The 21,051-nt window shown below is 41.9% G+C and overlaps 1 protein-coding gene across 3 annotated transcripts in view; it reads right to left on the reverse strand.

The window, feature by feature from the left end:
• Positions 1 to 21,051, reverse strand: part of HECW1 (HECT, C2 and WW domain containing E3 ubiquitin protein ligase 1) — a 346,449-nt gene that overhangs the window by 147,827 nt on the left and 177,571 nt on the right. For all 3 annotated transcript variants that reach the window (XM_075921722.1, XM_006124096.4, XM_014574083.3), the window contains 2 exons: positions 14,936 to 15,011; positions 128 to 297 (listed from right to left, as the gene is read on the reverse strand). In XM_075921722.1, the coding sequence (XP_075777837.1) occupies positions 128 to 297; positions 14,936 to 15,011 (246 nt within the window). The remainder of the gene's footprint in view (positions 1 to 127; positions 298 to 14,935; positions 15,012 to 21,051) is intronic.

The raw sequence follows: 21,051 nt of genomic DNA on the forward strand, positions 1-21,051 counted from the left end.
TTTTTAAAAAATGTACTGTTGATTGAAATATCATTAGGCATATTTTTATGTTCTAAGAAAATGTGATAAACAAAGGACTGAAAAATAATAAAGCAATCTAGAGAATTGGAGATACTCAGTTGCTTACCTCTCCTTGCCAGATAGGGTTCACAGTATTACATGTGATCTTGGATCTCTTCTCTTGTCCATGGTGAGGAAGTGCTGGGAAGATGCTGTGCTTTCCAGGCTGAATGGAAATCTTCAGGTATGGGTCTGGGTTAAAGAACATTCCTTTTTTCAGACCCAAAGCCTGGAAATCTGCAGAAAGTTGAATATTCTGATTAGCAATCACATTACAATTAGCACACTGGGAAGCCAGAAGAACCACAAGAGGAACTAACGACAAATTAAAAAGCAAAGCAAGAAAAATCCCACTGCATTCTGTATTACTTGCATAGTAACATAAAACCAAACCATTATAAACAATTTCAATAACATTGTAGGATTTGTAAAGTAATTTAAAACTAAAGCACACTCACTAATCCTCCCCTCTATAGAGAAAGTAAAAATCAATCTGTAATTTAGACACAAGAGTGGGTGTTAAAATAAAAGAGTTCCAAATTCCTTCTTTGCGAAAGACTTTGTCTGATTATGGGCAAATTACTTAAATTCTTTGGGTGAAATCTTAACCACAGTAAAATTAATGGCAAAAGTCTTAATTGACTTCAATGAGGCCAAAATGTCACCTTTTGCAACTTCATTTCCCTTTTGTAAAAAGTTGCAAATAATTGCTCAAAAATATCCTGTGCATAATCATATATATAGTAGCCCAATGTCTGTGACTCTGTAACGCTGAAATGCTGGCTATTCCCTCTGGGCGGTCCGTGCTGCATGGGGAGTGCGGGACCCAAACAGCTGCTTGTGCCGCTTGCTCCCCCGCGGTGCAGAAGTCAGCTGAGTGCCACGGCGGGAGGGGAAGGGGGGCAGGGCGGTGACATACAGGGCCAGGGGGCAGGGCCTGGTCATGTACATCACCACCCCGCCCTCCCTTCGCCTCCCGCTGTGGTGCTCGGCTGACTTCTGCGCCGCTCAGCCAGGCTGCCACGGGGAAGCCCAAACGGCTGCTTACTCCCCTGCGGCAGCCCGGCTGAACAGCACAGAAGTCAGCCGAATGCCATGGCAGGAAGCGAAGGGGGGTGGGGTGGTCACATGCAGTGTGACAGTGACTCCAGGCCCTGCCCCCTGGCCGTGAACGTCACTGCCTCGCCCCCCTTCGCCTCCTGCTGTGGTGCTCGACCGACTTCTGCGCCGCTCAACTGGGCCACCGCGTGGAAGCAAGAGGCACAAACAGCCATTTGGGCTCCATGCTCCCCATGCAGCACGGGGAGCACGGTGCCCAAACGTCTGCTTGTGCCGCTTGCTCCCCGCACAGGGAACCCAGAGCCCAAACGGCTGCTTGCACTGCTTGCTCCCGCATGGGGAGTGCGGAGCCCAAATGACCATTTGGGCTCCGTGGTCCCCTGGATGAGAGGCAGGAGGGGGAGGAGAAGAGAAAGAGAGCGATGGAGAGAGAGGCAGGAGGCAGAGGAGAGCTGAGAGGGGGAGGCAATAGGAGGAGAAGAGAGAGAGAGAGACGGACATAGAGGAGAGACTCGAAAATCTGATGACGGGCTGATGACGGGCTATTGGCTAGTTATTTATATTTTTAAAAGAACTCTCCTTAGCCAAGAACACCTTTTTTGGGGTGTGTTATTTGCAGAGACATTTCAATGATTGACTATTGGGAAAAGTTTCTGCTGAAAGCACACCTCAAAGTTCATCCTTTAGAATTTGTGGAAACTGAACTTTAGATTTACATATGGAAATACCCCCACTCAAAGTGCTTGTGCATTCATTTAACCACAGAATAGAAACAATACCATGTGAATTATCTAAGGGTACGTCTAAACTACATGGCTCCGTCGACGGAGCCATGTAGATTTGTTGTTTTGGCAAAGGCAAATGAAGCTGTGATTTAAATGTTGCAAATTTACATGGCTGTCGTTCTGAGCTGACAAACAGCTGATCAGCTGTTTGTCCGCTCAGCGCGCTAGTCTGGACGCTCCTCTGCTGACATCAAAGCCCTTTGTCGGCAGCCCCGGTAAACCTCATCCCACGAGGAATAACGGGGCTGCCGACAAAGGGCTTTGATGTCGGCAGGGGAGTGTCCAGACTAGCGCGCTGAGTGGACAAACAGCTGATCAGCTGTTTGTCGGCTCAGCGCGGCAGCCATTTAAATTTAAATGAAGCCGCGATCATTTAAATCGCGGCTTCATTTGCCTTTGCCTATGTGTCTAATCTACATGCCTCTGACGACAGAGGCATGTAGTCTAGACACAGCCTAACTGATCACCATCAAGCTTTGATTTCAAACACTCATGGTCAGTTAATTTTGGGGGGGGGAGAATCTGAATTTGAATAATGAACAGATTCAGGAAAATCATCATCTGCTCAAAGATAATCTACAAGCAGAAGGTGAAACTAAACTTGTCAAAATTCACTTAAGTCTATTTGATACATTCAGTTAAGCTGCAGCAAGGATACCATATTCCCCATAAGAAGCATTCTGTGTAAATATTTTTTATATTCTCTTCACAAGAAAGCTGGAACTCCCTCAAATCTGAATGTTAGAAAATAATGCTGTATTGTTTTTTCAATAATAGCATCATTTGCAACATTAATATTTTTTTCAAAATGATTTCATTAGACAGTATTATATATTTTATTTTTGTATGGTACATAAAACAGTCCAAATTTTCACACACAAGTGTCTAAAATTGGCTCCTAAATCTAACATTCATCTAAATATGATTTTAGGCACTCAACTTTATTCAACTGGACTTGGAAGTTTTGGCACTATGAAACCATATAGTTTTTATACTATTGCTGCTTCATGGGAACTTATTTTTTATTTCACTTTAAATAAGCCTATTTCTTTGTGCTGGTGAGCTTCTTGTAAACTGACCTAAAAAAGTACATTCCTACCACATCAAAACGTAGAGCAGGATTTTTAGCTGCACAACTTCCAGGGTCTTTAATGTGAGTCAGACAGATGGAACCCACAAGAGCCTCTTTTCAAATTTACCCATAGGATCCTGAAAAAAAGGCCACATAGCCCATTATGGCACGCCTTTTTGAAGCCCATGAAATACAAACCAATCTACAGGTATATCTCATTAGTTCAGGTCTCAATAGCAGCTACTGCCAGTACCCTCTGACTTTCTCTTTTTCCAGATGCATTTCTAGTTTCCTTTGGAATGTGAAACCATTTGCTTTTAATGACTTCAGTGTGTGAGTCTCTGTTTCAACTCAATAGTAGCCACTTTCATTTATTTAAAACTATATTTCAAATAGAAACAAAGCTAATGAATAGCTGTTTTGCGTCTTTTACAGCCTTAAAGAAATGTAAAATGTTAGGGAAGATAAATCCAACCAATTTTGGAGATTCTTTCTAAATATTTTTAAGTGTCATTCCTCTCTGACGGTTGTTGAGAACTCCTGATCTCCCACATGTTCATTATCCTGATGAGCCAGCTGAGCTGGCAGGTTAGATGAGATCAATGAAAACCCATTAACAGTGCTGTTGATAAGAGGATATGCTGGATGGATTGAAACTCCTAATGGAATGCAAAGGAACACTAGGGCTATGTCTACACTACAAGGTTTTTGCACAAAACCAGCCATTTTTGTGTAAAAATCGGTGGAGCGTCCACACCTCAAGCGCGCTTTTGTGCAAGAAAATTGACAGAACAGAGGGCTTTTGCCGGTAGAGTTATTCCTCTCCCCATGAGGAATAACTCCTTTTTGCGCTACAGCTCTTGCACAAAAAGGCAGGTGTGGATGCTCCATAGGGGTTTCTTGAACAAGAAAAAGCTCGGGTGCTCTGATGGCCAGTCTGTGAGTACCAATCAGAGCTTTCTTGCACAAGGGTGTCCATGCAGTGTGGATGCTCTCTTGCACAAAAGCACATCACTTTTGCAATGTGCTTTGAGGTCTGGACACGCTTTCGTGCAAGACGTTTTTGCGCAAAAACTCTTGCGCAAAAGGCTTCTTCTGCAAAAGCCCTGCAGTGTAGACGAAGCCAAAGTGTATGCCAGAGTACAGCTACATCAAAGAGCATGGACCAAGGATCAGAAACTTTATGAAGATAGGGAAAAATATTTTGCTTCACTAGACCATTTGTGGACCAAAGGAATGAGTTCCATACATTAATTGTTTGAAGACATGCTCTGTTCTTGTTTGTATTTAACCTGCTGCTTGCTATTACCGTGTACGCTTGATTATCTTAATTCCACCAATTTGTTATGATGCCTATTATATTAATATCCCCATGTTAATATCAGACACTGTCTCTTTCACTCATCTTTGTCATTAGACTTTTAGCATTTGTAGAGAGCACTTGTACAGTTTGTCAATATTTAACTGCTTGCCCTCATGTATTATATTTAAATCTGACTATTGTGTTGGACTGTTCCCCACTAGCTCCTGTCTGTACTTTACCAACTTCTTTCCAATTCCCTTTACGATATAGAGATCTGCCTTTAAGAAATGTATCTCTGAGGGGGGATACATATAAAAAGGACAGTTTATAAACCTCTGTTTAACAGAAGGGAAGAGAGGCTTGCCCTTTGTTTATCCCTGTCTCTGCCTTGGAACCATGTGCTCCTCTGCACTTGGGATGTCAGCTCACCAGGCAGAGATTTCAAAAGTCATCACACATGTGAGCATAAACATGCTGTATTTTATGAATCCTAGTCTCACATCTGTCAAATCAAAATACAAATCAGGTTAAGTGAAAGGACAGTCCATTAGAAAATATTTCTGTGATAGTATGGGTGACTCTCTTAGCAGCATCACTCCACAAGTGAAATGTTTTGGATCAGATTGTAAAACTTATGTTGTACAAAGATTTTAAAAAGGGGGAAGCTTGTACAGACTGCACCTCCTGAGTGGGAGATTCATATGTACAAGGCACCTTTCAAATAGGCTCCCAGTTCTACTCAGGTCCATAAAGATCAACTGGCTTTGCTGTAAATATTGCCTTATCAGCAGTACTTTCCAGGAAAGTTCAAACCATTATTACAAATCATGCTGGCAACTGTGCTGAAGCAGAATAAGGTTTCTAATATAAGCCACAGGGTGAGAGAGAATGAGAAAAGCCCCTGAGAACAGATTTTATTTTCACTGATGTCTCCTCAAAGGACTCTCAAAGGCTGTGTCTAGACTACAGGGTTTTGTCAACAAAAAACAGAACTGAATGTAGTGTATACGCTCTTTGTCGACAAAACTTCTGTCGACAAAAGCCTGTAGTCTAGACGTACCCTATCTGTCGACAAAACTTCTGTTGACAAAAACCTGTAGTCTAGACATATACAAAAAGAAATACTTACTGCTGTTTATTTTTCTGCATTTTCAAACATAGAAAAAGATTGCAAGTGTTCTTACCATAAAATGGTTCAATGACAGATTAAAAATGAAGATAACGAGCTCTACATTTACATAGATATATGAATCTCTAGCCTAATTCTAATAGCTGGAATAAACCATGGTGACTCTAGCATTCAGTATATACAAAAAAATCTGTTTTCATTAATCATCTTCCAGATAGTCATCCAACTACAAGTGGGATAATTGAGCCAGGTGTTATAGAGGATAGTTTGGTTTCTCAATGTAATCTGTGGGAGAAGGTTGCATGATATGGCACATCAACATGGAAAACATCTTTTTAAGAAGACCTCAATTCAATAGCTGTCACCCTGACGTTTTAGTGAACATAAGCTAGTCCAGTGATACACATGCTGATGCCAGCTTTCAGTGGAAGAGTAAAATGGCCACAACTTCTATTGACTTATCATCAACCTATGGCAGTGCCTGACGTAAAGACCTGTGTGCAGCTGAAGCTCTGCAACCTGCTTCAATCTCGCCAGACATTTTGACTCACTAGGTCAATGCTTTGGGAAAGAACACTCTGTGTCCATCTCGGAAGTCAGGTCTGCAAGAAATGGAGGCTTCCTGATGGCTTCCCACAGGGATCAGTACTTGCCCCATCCCTTTTTAACTTATACAGAAGTGCTGCACCTGAGTTGACCTGCTGCAAGCTCATATATACTGACGACCTACCACTAATGACACAGGCCGCAACATCCAGCAACACGAAAGACATCATTAACGCTCATCAGAAGATGGGACAAACTTGGTACTAGTAACTCAAACCCAATGCATCACAAATGGTAGTGTCAGCACTTCCATCTCAGCAATCCTGAAGCTAAGAGGCAAGGCAATCACCCACAATCCCAATCCCCACAGGCTGGGAATGATTCTCATCACAGCCTTATCTATCAAAATCTGAAGCAGGTGACCCATGAAGCAAAGAGTCACACAATAACATTATCCACAGAGCAAGCAGGTTCTAGCTGGGGTTGCATTACTCGAATGCTGTGAAGGGCAACAGTGGCTTTAGGGGCTTTATTCTGCAGGCTAGTACTGTGCAGCTGTTTGGGGGAGAAGCTTGTACACCGACCACACTGCTATACGGCTAAATATGGCTAAAAGGCTTGAAACTGGCACACTGAAATACACTCTGCTGCCTTCACTTCCAGTCCTCAAAAATGTCCCTCCTCCAACCGTACAGTGAGAGGTGCCTATGTTGACCAAGTATAAGAAAACTCTTACTAACCAAAAGCATCTTGTTCACCTGTCTCACACATCACCTTAAGTCCTACCAAACATACTGGGCAGCTGGAGAAGCAATTCTGTCATCCAACCTCAACCCAGAAAATGCCTGGCAATTGCAGTCAGTAGACCCTGGCATTTACCAAACACATCACAGATGATTCCATCATTGAGCCACCTGGTTTCTCACTCTTCTTAAGATAGTGGACAACCAACTGTATTAGGACATTACATGGAAGATATGTGCACATGGTGCACAAATGGAGTAGCAAGGATTCAACACAGTGCAAATACGGAGACCTCCAAATCACTGAATGCATTGTGTATAGCAAATTTGCATGCTGCATATCTGAAGTTCTCAAATGGATTTCCAACTTTTCTATCAGCTCGTAAATGTTGCTGTTCCCACATGAAAAAAATTCTTCGGTACTTCAGGCTTCCCCAAGTCAGCATTAAAAAAGGACAATTTATAAACATTTAACAGAAGGGAAGAGGGGCTTGTGTCAATCGTGGAAGGCTGGAGTAGTCAGAGGGAGTGATTACCTGGCTCTAGTGGCCCCAACGTTCCATGCAAAGGTCACAAGGGGTGTATGCTTGACGCTGGGTTCGAAGAACAATTGCACTTGGTCTTTGTGTGTGTGATGTGGATTTTCTTCTTGTTATGAAAGCAGTGATTATTAGGTTTACTGTATTTTAACTCTCTCAACAAGTACAAGGCAGGACTTTTCCTTTAGTATTTCAGGATATGTCTACACTACCACCCTAGTTTAAACTAGGGTGGTAATGTAGGCAACCGGAGTTGCAAATGAAGCCCGGGATTTGAATTTCCCGAGCTTCATTTGCATAAAGCTGGGCGCCGCCATTTTTAAATGTCCGCTAGTGCAGACTCCGTGCCGCGCGGCTACACGCGGCACAGACTAGGTAGTTCGGACTAGGCTTCCTAGTCCGAACTACCGTTACTCCTCATTTCACAAGGAATAACGGAAGTTCGGACTAGGAAGCCTAGTCCGAACTACCTAGTCAGTGCTGCGTGTAGCCGTGCGGCACGGAGTCCGCACTAGCGGACATTTAAAAATGGCGGCGCCTGGCTTTATGCAAATGAAGCCCGGGAAATTCAAATCCCGGGCTTCATTTGCAACTCCGGTTGCCTGCATTACCACCCTAGTTCGAACTAGGGTGGTAGTGTAGACATACCCCTAGTTTTTAGTGGTGTAACTGAACTAAAATTCATGGCTTTATACCACCTCAAAAGCAGTGGAATGGCATGGAGAATCAAGCCTACAATTTTGAGGAGTTCTTTTTCCTTGCTATTGTACAAAACTTGCACTAGGTTAACGCAAGCATGGAGGAATGAGACTACAACTCAGTCTGTGAGAAAAGCAGTGGCTGACATAAGATAGAATGAAGGGACTTTAATAATTTGAGAACCTTTGATCTGACAGCACATCAATCTGAGCACCCTTTTGCTTATTATATAAGACTTATGTAACATGTATCATGGGAAAAAAATGTTTCCTGATCCTCTCTATTTATAGTCCTGAACTGTCTTCATGGCTGATCCTGCGATCCCCACTCATGTAAGTGCTTAATATGGGAGTCATATCACAACCTAGAGAAACAGACAGTACTTACGCATGTCGTTCCCATGACTCCACATGATTTTCACATATATAAGGGTGTGTCTAGACTACATGCCTCCTTCGACGGAGGCATGTAGATTAGCCAGATCGGAAGAGGGAAATGAAGCCGCGATTAAAATAATCGCGGCTTCATTTAAATTTAAATGGCTGCCCCGATCTGCCGATCAGCTGTTTGTCGGCAGATCGGGGGAGTCTGGACGCGATGCCCCGACAAAGAAGCCTTTCTTCATCGACACAGGTAAGCCTCGTGAAACCAGGCTTACCTGTGTCGATGAAGAAAGGCTTCTTTGTCGGGGCATCGCGTCCAGACTCCCCCGATCTGCCGACAAACAGCTGATCTGCAGATCGGGGCAGCCATTTAAATTTAAATGAAGCTGCGATTATTTTAATCGCGGCTTCATTTCCCTCTTCCGATCTGGCTAATCTACATGCCTCCGTCGAAGGAGGCATGTAGTCTAGACACACCCTAAGAGTTGTACAATCAGCTGCTTAAGGGACAGATATTCCAACAGAATTATCACATCTCTCCACAAAAGTTTTAATTATAAAAATACAATAGTGAAGATATGCAGAAAATTATGTAGGCACTGTCAGACACCTAAAAGATCCCTAGTTTATTTACAATGGGACATATACGACTTCTCACAAGGCTCATGAAATAATCCAAAAAGCTCAGGCAAGTTCCTACTACTGTGTTAGCACTAACCCTATCATATCCTTAGAAGCATAGTAGATGCTTCTCCAAATGGAAATCCAACTATATATACAAAACAATGGGTTCTAAATTAGCTGGGGAGTCTTGCCTCTTGACTGAGTGAATAGAGAACAACACTAAGGCTTTTCACAGCCATTTGTAAAAAATTAGGGGATTTTCTGAGCATGATAGTGAGCTTGTCCATATGGAAACTGAGCAAATCAGAGTGTAAATCTATGGCACACTAGCTTGTCACACACTTAGAGTATGCCTATCCATCAGCTATTCATGCTAGGAAGTACCCTTTTGAACACACACTAGATCTACTGGAGCTAACACACTAAAATATGCCAGCATGGCAGTTGCGGCATGGGGAGAAGCTTGAGCTTGCTGCTGAGGACAATTCCATGCAACCCTCCTAGGTACATAGTCAGGTGATTATTATCCATACTGCTGTGGTGACACTGCTAGGTTTAGCACTCTACATGGAGGAGAGCTAGCATGCATTTTCCTAATCCCATGCTACTGTTCTGGTATACTCTAACATGCCATTGTAGACTCTGCCACCGTAAATTGAGAGTTCTGCAGTGCACTCTGTTGTATCACTACTTCAAACAGCTGTAGGTCAAACCACACTAGGAAATGTTTGGTGCACAGTCTCAGGGTCTTCCTGGCTAGTTAACATGCAGTAAAATAGTGGGCTGTACATTCATACCCCATCTTGCCAAACATTAACTTGCTGTATAGACAAACTCGACAAAAAAAAAAGGACAAATAAATTTATGCTAACCAAGGATATTAAGGAGAATTAGAAGAGCTTTTTATTTATATGTAGGGAAAGAGGCAAAAGTAGCACTAAGGAGAATACAGTCTATTAATAAATGAAATGAGAATAAATTAATTATTGAGAAATAGCTGCAAGACAGAAATCCTTTTTGTTTTCAGTGAGAAAAAATGCAAGAGAAAGTTGAACAATTTGTCTGAATAGTCTAACAATGAGGCCGATTAACTACTGGAGCAAAATGCCATTTCTGGCTGCTTTTCTGGATGCCTCAGATCAAGACTGGGTGCCTTCCTGGAACACATTTTACTCAAATACAAGTGCTCAACACAGGTTACCTGAATGAAATTCTCTTGTCTGTGTTATACAGGAGATCAGGCTAGATGATTTAATAGTTCTTTCTGGCCTTTAAGTCTATGAACCCAGGCCTCTACCATGGAAGCACAAGTCTGTTTTGGAGATGATAAAAAATTATTTCCATCCAGCAGAAGCTCTGGAAAGGTAATAGACTCCTGAGTAGTAAGCAGCATGGGTTTATAAAGAATATATCCTAACAGATTACTTCGATTTTTTGGAGACGTGTAGTTTATAAAATTAGCCCTAGTCTACACAGGGGAGTTATTTCAAAATAACCCCCCTTATTTTGAAATAGTAAGTGGAGTGTCCACACTACCACGCCCTTTATTTAAAAATAACAGGCTGGTTATTTCAAAATCTGTACTCCTGTTTTCCTCAGGGAATAACACATTTCAAACTAGCATGAATGTGGAAACTCCGCTGTTGCTATTTCAAAATAATTACTCCCCAGAGTAATCTGAAGTAATTATGCCCCAGTGTTCCTGGGGCTCTAAATTAAGGTAGTGTCCTAATAACGGAGACTGCCTGGGACTAATTTTGAGGCTCTCCCATAGTGGGGACATGTTATTTCAATTTTGTTATTTCAGGCATTATTACTTTGAATTTATTTATTTTGAAATAATTTCCTAATGTAGACATGCCCTTGGTGAATAAATATATTAGATATAGCCTGAGATTTTTCATAGATGCTTAAGGGATTTGGATGCCTAATTCCCACTAACCTTGGTCACCCAAATCACATACACAGTTCTGAAAAATCTCAAACTATAGTATGTATAGATTTTGGTTAAATGTTTGATTACATAAGAACATAATAATGGCCACATTGGTCAGACCAATCATCCATCTACTCCACCGTATTGTTTTTGACAGTGGCCAGTGCCAGATGCTTCCGAGAAAATGAACAAAACAAGACAATTGATGAGTGATCCATCCCCCATAATCCGTTCCCAACTTCTGCCAGTTAGAAGTTAAGGAACATCTTGAGCATGTAGTTTCATCCCTGGCCATCTTGGTTAATAAGCCACCTATGCACCTATCTTCCATGAACGTACCTATCATGTATACTCGTTCATCAGCCCATTCATTTATAAGCCAACCCACCAAGATGAATAGATAAAAATGGTAAACCACTATTCATAAGCCGAACCTATATTTCAACGGTTGGCAAACTTTGGTTCCCGGCTTGACAGGGTAAGCCACTGACAACGATGTTTTGTGTACGTGGGAGTGTCCACAGGCACAGAACCCCTCAGTTCCCAGTGGCTGTAGTTCACTGTTTTCAACCAATGGGCACTTCAGGAAGCAGCGCAGGCTCAGGGATATGCTGGCTGCCACTTCCCACCACTCCTGTTGGCTGGGAATGGCGAACAGCTGACACTGGGACCTGAGGGGCTCTGGGCATGGAGGTACTTCAAGCACACAAAATGTCCTGGCGTGCCAGTGGCTTACCTTGATGGGCTGGGAACTGAAGTCCGCCAACCTCTGATCTACAATGATAGTGTAGACCCATTGATAAACTGACCCCTGCTCTTCGATGTATCACTCTTCTTTCTCCCCTCCGCCCCCAAAAATATGCTTATGAAAGAGTGTATATGGAAATCTTTTTTAAACCCACTTGTACTTTTAGCCTTCACAACATCCCACCCGAGTTCCACAAATTTAGTGTGCGCTGTGTAAAGAAAGACTTTCTTTTCTTTGTTTAAACCTGCTGCCTCTTAATTTATCTGAGTGACCCCTGGTTCATGTGACATGAGAAGGGGTAAATAACACTTCTTTGTTCATTTTTCTCCATGATGTTCATGGTTTTATAGACTTCTATCACATCCCCCATTAACTGTCTCTTTTCTAAGGGATGAATCTATCCATATCCTTTATTGTTGTTGCTCTTTTCTGAAACTTTTCCAGTTTTAATGTATCTTATTTGAGCTGGGGAGACCAATATTGCACACTGTAGTCAAGGTATGGTTGTACTATGGATTTATACACTGGAATTATGATATTTTATACATTATTATCTATTGCTTTCATAAGGGTTTATAACATTCTGTTAGCTTTTTTTACTGCCACTGCATATTAAGTAGATGCATTCAAAAAACTGTCCACAGTAACTCCAAGATCTCTTTCTTGAGCGGTAATAGCTAGTTTAGATACCATATTTTTGTAGGTACAGTTGGAATTATGTTTTCCAGTGTGTGAATTACTTTGCTCTTATCACCGTTGAATTTCAATTGCCATCTTTTTGCCCAGTCACCCAGTTTTTATAATTCTATTGAGTTAGCGTTGGACTTAAATATCTTAAGTAATTTTGTATCATCTTCCAATTTTGCCGTTTCTGGCTAAATTTTCATAAGGTCTCCAAGTGATTTAGGATCCTAAACAGTTTTTATTGATTTTCAGTGAATTGTGCTGAGTTATACCATCTGAGTACCTGATTTTTAATCACTGTAAAATGGGTGGTGATAATACTTTCCTACTCCCAAATGGTTATTAGGTTAAAAATCATTAATGTTTGTGAGATACTCATATTGTGGTCATTAGTATCAGAAAAAACCCTGTAAACAGTATATAAATATCAAAGGGTGTAAAGATTAAGGCTTGAGAAAAAATACTGAAAGTGATGCACAGTATTATAACTAAGAGTGATGGGATGAAATTTAGAAAGGGAAAATACAGGCAGAATCTCACACAAACCTCCTGACAGTAAGATCTATCCATCAACCAGCAGAATAGCCCAAAGTGCCTTCAGCAAATATATTATGCTCTCAATGGACTATGAATGCCTTCCAATGAAGTGGCTGTTATGAGAACCTGAGTGCATTTCTTCTTTCTGCATCTAACTTGACAAAGAACTCAGTCACTTACAGGTGTCTATAACTGGAAGTGTGACATTTCTGAGAGAGGTGGAAAAGTCATTATTTTTATTTTGAAAGCTAATTACAAAGTTGCTTTGCACTTTTAAAACATTGTATTAAATCTAATTAGAGAACTCTATAATTTCTCTTAATATCTTAAAACTTTAAAAGTTATAATAATATAATTACATAAAATTAAAAAGCCACAAACACAATAAATTATTTTCTTTATAACTTCTGATGCTATTGCTGAACAGTTAACACTGAAACTAACTTCTCACAGGACCAAATTTTGATCCCTCTATGTAAGTGTACATTCAGAAAAATTCCACCTGAAATAACTCAAATTCCTATTTCTTCCTGATCTCAAATAGTCAGTGGTTGGCTAATGCTCTTAAGTATGAGAGTCTGTATGTGATATAAATGTTTATTGCATATGGGAGCAATTACTCAGGCAAACTTCCACTGAACTCAGTGATTATCATTCACTTTTTGTTCAGTATTTTCTCAGGCAATGTCTCAAATTGCATGGAATTAAGGCAGAAACATTCCCTGTGAGTAGGTAGTTTTATCACTGTCTACTTCAGAACTTCTTTGAAGCACTGAAACAGTTGGCAGCGGCCCACATGCGGCCTATTGGGGTTCCAGCTGAGGTCCGCACATACCGTCTGCCCACTTTCCCTATGCTCCTCTTGTGCACTGGCACACTGAAGTGCCGCACTTCCTATTCCTTCCCCTCCCTACTGGCACTTTCAGAGAGCCATGAATCTACTAATTCACACTCCTACCTTGCTTCTCCTCTTCGCTCCCAGAGCTTGAATACCACGAATCAGCTGTTTGTGACTATTCAAGCTCTGGGAGGGAGGAGGAGGAATTGCAGGGCTCCAGTTTGCCAGAGGTGTGGGTGAAAGGGGAAGAGAGGGTATGCACGAGCTGTAAGTGGAATTTGCAGCCCACTGCGACTAAGGAGGACCACTCATGCAGCCCACTTGCTAGTCTTGGTTGCCCATTGCTGATCTCGTCCTTGCTACTGCAGCAGGCAGCATATGTTAGGCTAGATAGACTAATCCAATATGGCAGTTCCTGCGATTTAGTTCCAGGATGTTAGTTTGATGGTATTTTTTCCTTTAACTACTTAACATTATTTAATTGCTAGAAAATGTAGAATTCTCTTTTTGTTTTCTTTGTGGTTTTACTTAGAGTGAAAACTTTTTGGGGCACAGACTCTATTAGTACAGCACTTAGCACAGTAGGGTCTACTATTAATTTTGAAGCAGGAAATAACCATTAACATGAATGAATATGAAGGGCACATTTAGAAAAGCAGAAGCACCTGTAAGCTCTATGTTTAACACATACATGCTCATGTTTAGGCACATCTGTGGGCCTGATTTGGAGAGGCACTGAAGTATGCACTTAAAGTTAAGGAGGTGCTGAAATCCCATTGATTTCAACAGATCTTAAGAATAAGTATAAAGCTAATCCTGTGGGTACGTGCTGTCATGAAAAGGGATACTTTTCTGAATGAGGGCCCGTAGAGGCAACTGCCACAATGATGCATGGAAGTTGAAGTAACTACAAGTACAAATGGATAGCTGGACACCTTACTGCCATTTCGCATGGGCAATCTATAATAATACTTAGCTCTTTTCTGATTCTTTCTATCTGTACTCTCAATTAGCCTTACAAAGGAAGTCAGTATCATTACTCCCATTTTACAGATGTAAAATTGCCTTCAATCACAGAGATACCCGTATGCAAGTTTTTCAGGTGAACCTCTGCCTCCCTGCTTTAAAGCCTTGGTCCCCTGAAGTTTCAAGGTTAAGTCTGAACAGTCCACCAGGATTGTTGCATGGTTTAAAAATCTACATTCCTGTCCTCTGGGCTCATTGCTTTATGCATTCAAGCAAAGACATACCTGACAGTGAAAAACTGATCAGTCTCCGACTTCCTTGACCCTGGACTGGATCTTCATTGACGATGCTTTTAAAAATCTGCTGGAAGAAGGAAAACAGTGAGAGATAGCTGTATGCAGTGAGTTTTCAACAGAGAACCAGTTTAGTAACTGTAATTCCTGTAATTGTCATCAATTCAGAATCAATTACATACTTTCATTAGGCATTTATTGATCAAAAAAATTTTACCAGTAAAGAAACCAGACGCAAGGAAGCTTCTTTTCACAGAAATAAAAACTGTGCAAAAAATTACTGTAAATTTATAAATGTTTTGTGTTAATAAAAAGTGCTTCCTCAGTGGAATGTGTGTAAACAGTACTGATTATTAAACAAAAAAATGAACGCAGCCCATAAGGAGGGGTATATTGCCCCTAACTCTAACAGTAAACTCTGGTCTCAACAAAATGAAACATAATACCCTGTAGTTCAGTTATTCTAGTGACTGTCCAGCTGATTTCCAGGACCCTGCATTTAATTTACAAGCTATATAAAACATGAATACGGGAACAACTGTGAAATTCTGTGGTGACAAATGTAAAGGGCATGTCTGAAGAAGTAAGTGCATATGAAGTTACGCAATTGTGTTGTATGGGTTATCACTAAGACATGCTGCATATTGGGGAGTCAGCCAGTCAGATATTAGCTCGCTAGAGACAACAGCAAGGAAAGTAACCAACACAAGGCATGGTTTCAAACCACCAGCAACGGCCTTCGACCAGCAAAGGAGCTACAATTCAATGACTCACCTGCTTAAGGCCAAACTAGCAGAACTGCTCAACCTTGCCTGGGGACTTGTATGTCTCCAAGCACATAGGACTGAGCATACAAAACAGAACATAGGCCCCATACTTGGCCTTCTTCCTGCTCTCCACCTATGCTGCAAGCAACAAGGACAATGAGATGACTGAAAAGACTCCAGAGATTAGCCCAGGTTTCAGGGATAAACCTGTATATGAAGGACTGCAATATCTAGTAGGGTGAGAAGAAACTAGTTGTTTCCCATTCTAATAGGGTTGAGAGTTTAGACTGCGTGCTTGTATTTTATTTCTTTTGGTAACTAACTCTGACTTTTTGACTATCACTTATAGTCACTGAAAATCTATCTTTTGAAGTTAATACTTGTTTTACTGTTTCTCCTTACTAGTGAGTTTGCTTAAGTGTTTGGGATTTGCTAAGGTTTTACAAAGGCTGGTGTGAGCATCTTGAGCAGTGCAAGACTGTGATTTTCAAGGTTCATTGTTGGAAAGATCTGGCTGGTGCCTTTCTCTGTGATTCACGAGTGATTCTAGGAGAATTCACGCTCTCTAGCCAAGTATGGGCCTCTATACACTGTTGTGCTGAGTATAATGAGGCACTGGAGGAGTTTGCTGCTTGTCACTAGTAAAACATTGTTAGAGACAGCCCAGGTTGGCAGAGTGGTCCCACAGTCCCATGATGCACTTTGGGGAACCCAATCACAATAGGTTACATTGATTTTGGAAGGTGCTTTTTTTCTTATCAAATGTCATGTGGTATTAAGACTTCTTTGATGCTTTTGACAAAGGGTGTGTCTAGACTACATGGCTCTGTTGATGGAGCCATGTAGATGAGTTTACTAGACATAGCAAATTGAAGTGGCGATTAAAACAATTGCTGCTTCATTTACATCAAAAAGGCCGCCGTGCTGTGCCAATCAGCTGATTGTCAGCATAACGTGGTAGTCTAGATGGGGATCAGCCGACCCCAGCACCCGTCGATGGAGCCATGTAGTCTAGACACACCCTAAGGCTACATCTAGACTGGCCCCAAATTCCGGAAAAGGGATGCAAATCAGGTAAGTCAGCATAGGGAAATCCGCGGGGGATTTAAATATCCCCCGCGGATTTAAATAAACATGTCCGCCGCTTTTTTTCCGGCTTGGGGAAAAGCCGGAAAAAAGCGTCTAGACTGGCCCGATCCTCCGGAATAAAGCCCTTTTCCGGAGGATCTCTTAGGAATAGGTAGGAATAAGAGATCCCCCGGAAAAGGGCTTTATTCCGGAGGATCGGGCCAGTCTAGACGCTTTTTTCCGGCTTTTCCCCAAGCCGGAAAAAAAGCGGCGGACATGTTTATTTAAATCCGTGGGGGATATTTAAATCCCCCGCGGATTTCCCTATGCTGACTTACCTGATTTGCATCCCTTTTCCAGAATTTGGGGCCAGTCTAGACGTAGCCTAAGGCTGTGTCTACACTGGCATGAATTTCCGGAACTGCTTAAAACGGAATACTATTCCGTTTTCAGTTTTTCTGGAAAAGGAGCGTCTACATTGGCAGGCTGCTTTTCCGGAAAAGCCCTTTTTCCGGAAAAGCGTCTGTGGCCAATGTCGACGCGCTTTTCCAGAAAAGACTACTGGGCTGTCTACACTGGCCCTTTTCCGGAACAGTCTTCTGGAATAAGGACTTATGCCCGAGCGGGAGCAGAATAGTTTTTCCGGAATAGTGGCTGATTTTGTTCAGTTGAGCATCGTTGCTTTTCTGGATATTCAAGGGCCAGTGTAGACAGCTCGCAGCTTATTCCAGAAAAGCGGCTGATTTTCCGGAATAAGTGGCCCAGTGTAGATACAGCCTAAGTGTATTAGGACAACAGAGTTACCTTTATCAACCAAACATATAATCTCATGAAAATGATATCAAGTTTGACAATTTTCATAAAACCATTTTGATTTGCATTAATTATGACACCTTCCTTCAATTTTTCACTCAGTGCTGCCCTTAAAAGTCTTCCCAGGAGCAGTGTCCAATGAAGCAACCAATAGTTATCTGGTTTACCCTCAAATATTGGCACAATATTTGGCTCTTCTCTCCCAAACATCTGGAACTTCCCAAATGTTCCAAGATTTGTTAAAAATTAACATTAATGATTCAGAGAACTCCTCCACAAACTCTTTGAATATTATTGTGTGCAGGCAATGTAGTCCCACAGACTCTTAAAAAGTTTAATTTTATTAGTTGCTGTTTAACATCCTCTCTAGTTGCCGATGGAATAGAAGATATTTCATTATTTCTGTGAAATATGATTACATCATCCTGCTTTTTTCTACACACAGAACAGAAATATTTAATGAATGTTTCTGCCATCTCTGCATCTTGATAGACATTTTTATCATCCTTATCTAATATTGCACCTGTACTGTGTTAGGATTTTGTTTGTTCCTGATATATTTAAATATTTCCTTCTGATAGCCCATAATCTTTCTGGATATAGATGTGTCACTAATGGCTTCGGCTTCCTTCATCAATTGTCCACATTTGCTAAGTACTGGCTTTTACTCATTGCGATCAACTTCCCCATTCACTAGGGCTGTGTCTACACTGGCCCCTTCTTCGGAATAGCCATGTTAATTTAGAACTTTGGAATAGGGAAATGCACAGGGGATTTAAATATCCCCCGCGGGATTTAAATAAACATGGCTGCCGCTTTTTTTCCGGCTTGGGGAAAAGCCGGAAAAGAGCGTCCAGACTGGTGCGATCCTCCGGAATAAAGCCCTATTCCGGAGGATCTCTTATTCCTACTTTCAAGGGAAATAAAGCCCTATTCCGGAGGATCTCTTATTCCTACTTCCAAAGGGAAATGCGCGGGGGATTTAAATATCCCCCGCGGGATTTAAATAAACATGGCCGCCCCTTTCTTTCCGGCTTGGGGAAAAGCCGGAAAAGAGCGTCCAGACTGGCGCGATCCTCCGGAATAAAGCCCTATTCAAGTAGGAATAAGAGATCCTTCGGAATAGGGCTTTATTCTGGAGGATCGCGCCAGTCTGGACGCTCTTTTCCGGCTTTTCCCCAAGCCGGAAAAAAAGGGGCGGCCATGTTTATTTAAATCCCGCGGGGGATATTTAAATCCCCCGCGCATTTCCCTATTCCAAAGTTCTAAATTAGCATGGCTATTCCGAAGAAGGGGCCAGTGTAGACGTAGCTTAGGGGTATGTCTAGACTACATGGCTCTGTCGATGGAGCCATGTAGATGAGTTTACTGGACATAGCAAACTGAAGTGGCGATTTAAATAATCGCCGCTTCATTTACATCAAAATGGCTGCCGTGCTGTGCCGATCAGCTGTTCGGTGGCACAGCGGGGCAGTCTGGATGCTCCACGGTCGACAAGGGAAGCCTTTATCAACCACTCCGGTAAACCTCATTCCATGAGGCATAATGGAGAGGTCGACAAAGGCTTCCATTGTTGACTGCAGAGCATCCAGACTGCCCCGCTGTGCCGCCAAACAGCTGATCGGCACAGCGCGACAGCCATTTTGATGTAAATGAAGCAGCGATTATTTAAAACAACGCTTCATTTTCCTATGTCTAGTAAACTCATCTACATGGCTCCGTATAGACAGACCCTATGTGTCCCAGTACAAAATTTCAATGAAGACATGCAATAAACATATTCCCTTTGGATCATCTCATATCTTTCATGACCCTAGAAAAAAAATTAATTATGATATGTAAGGATTTTTAAAAGGTCAGAAAATACAATATATTCACATAATGGCACAATTAGAACCCAATCTGCAAAAACCTATTTATTGGATAATATTAGTCACATGAATAGCTCCAGTGAGTTCCGTACAACTGCTCAGGTGTGTGACTGTTTCCAGGAGCAGGCCCTCTCATTTAGAACTAAATGAGCCACAATATGAAATTTATCTAAGAAACAGTAGCACGATATAAGTGAATTACATGGGCCATCCTACAGAACTGGACTCCCAGAGCAGTTAGCTACTGCCCTAGTGGAGGTGGTTTACCTATAGCACCGGGAGAGAGCTGCTGCCATGGCCACTCTGTCATGTCAAAGTGCTTCCATGGCAGCACTGCTGCAGCTGTGCTTTCAATTTCTAAGTGCAATTTGTGTATCTTTTCCGCTTTTCTTCTGAAAGAGGCTTTTCTGAAATTTAGCCCATCTACACGGGGCCAAATGTTGGAAAAAAAACCTCCTTTCAAACATCCCTTCTTCCTCATAAAATGAGGTTTACAGGGATGCCGAAAAAAACGCGTCGGATTTTCCGAATATTTTTTCAGAAAAGCAGACATGTTCCTTGGATGCGGTAGAGCTTTTCCGGCATAGTCTAGATGTACCCTTAGTCTTTGTGAGTGCAAACTTCAGCTTGTGTCTAACACTTAAAAGTTAATTTCCTATGAGTAGGTCTCCTACAAATGATCAATACTCTCCTCCCCTCTAAGTTTTATTTGAAAAGGTTTGTGATTGAAAAACAAGTAGGACTGTATTAACGGGTTTTTTTCATCCTTATCTGTCATGCTAGAGCCATGGGAACTGAAGGGTGAACTCTGAAAGAAGCAAATGCGGGGGGAGGACGAGGATTACTTTAGGACTTTCAAAGTATTATGGCTATAATCCCCTGTGCCACTTTGAAAATCTCTCTCTAATTAGTGGTAGTGCATCAGCTATAACCCTTTCTCTGTTAGCAGTCAATGGAATTAATCCATCTTTCGAATACAATATACTCCCCTTATCGTGCTGACTTGCCAAGCTGTTGTGCTGGCACTGTAATATTGATGCATTAGGGCAAAACAAAGAACTACAGACCCAACTTGTATATTAGTAAAGTTTCATTCTCTAGTAGATTCTCTGCAGTCAGTTCAAACCCTTGAAGGACCATGACCACATTCACCTATAATTTTCCCTTGCTTTGATTCCTATACACCCTCTAGGTTCTATGTTGTAGACGAGGGATATCATCATGTAGATGACGACACGATTAACTGATAAGCCTGGGCTTATTGGTTAATCTTGTCAACTGCATACATTTCCTTCCCCCCACCCATTTGCTGCCCCTGTACCAGAGACAGTGGAGGGGAGAGTGGGACTTGGTGCCCAGGAGGAGCTGGCTTAAAAGCTGGCTCCCCACGATCACTGGATCCGCCTGCCCAGAGAGTAAAGGGAGCTATTATGTGTGGGTGCCAGCTTTCAAGCCAGCTCCCTCTGCGTATAGGCTCCCACGGACCCACCTCCCATTCCTGCTTCCTCCTACCTAAAAGCTGGTTCTCTCAGCACCAGCTCCATGGTACTGCCTGCCCCTCCCCCACTGCACTACTGCCTCTATCAGC

This window comes from Pelodiscus sinensis, chromosome 2 (genome assembly GCF_049634645.1).
Source record: "Pelodiscus sinensis isolate JC-2024 chromosome 2, ASM4963464v1, whole genome shotgun sequence".
NCBI classification, from domain to species: domain Eukaryota; kingdom Metazoa; phylum Chordata; order Testudines; family Trionychidae; genus Pelodiscus; species Pelodiscus sinensis.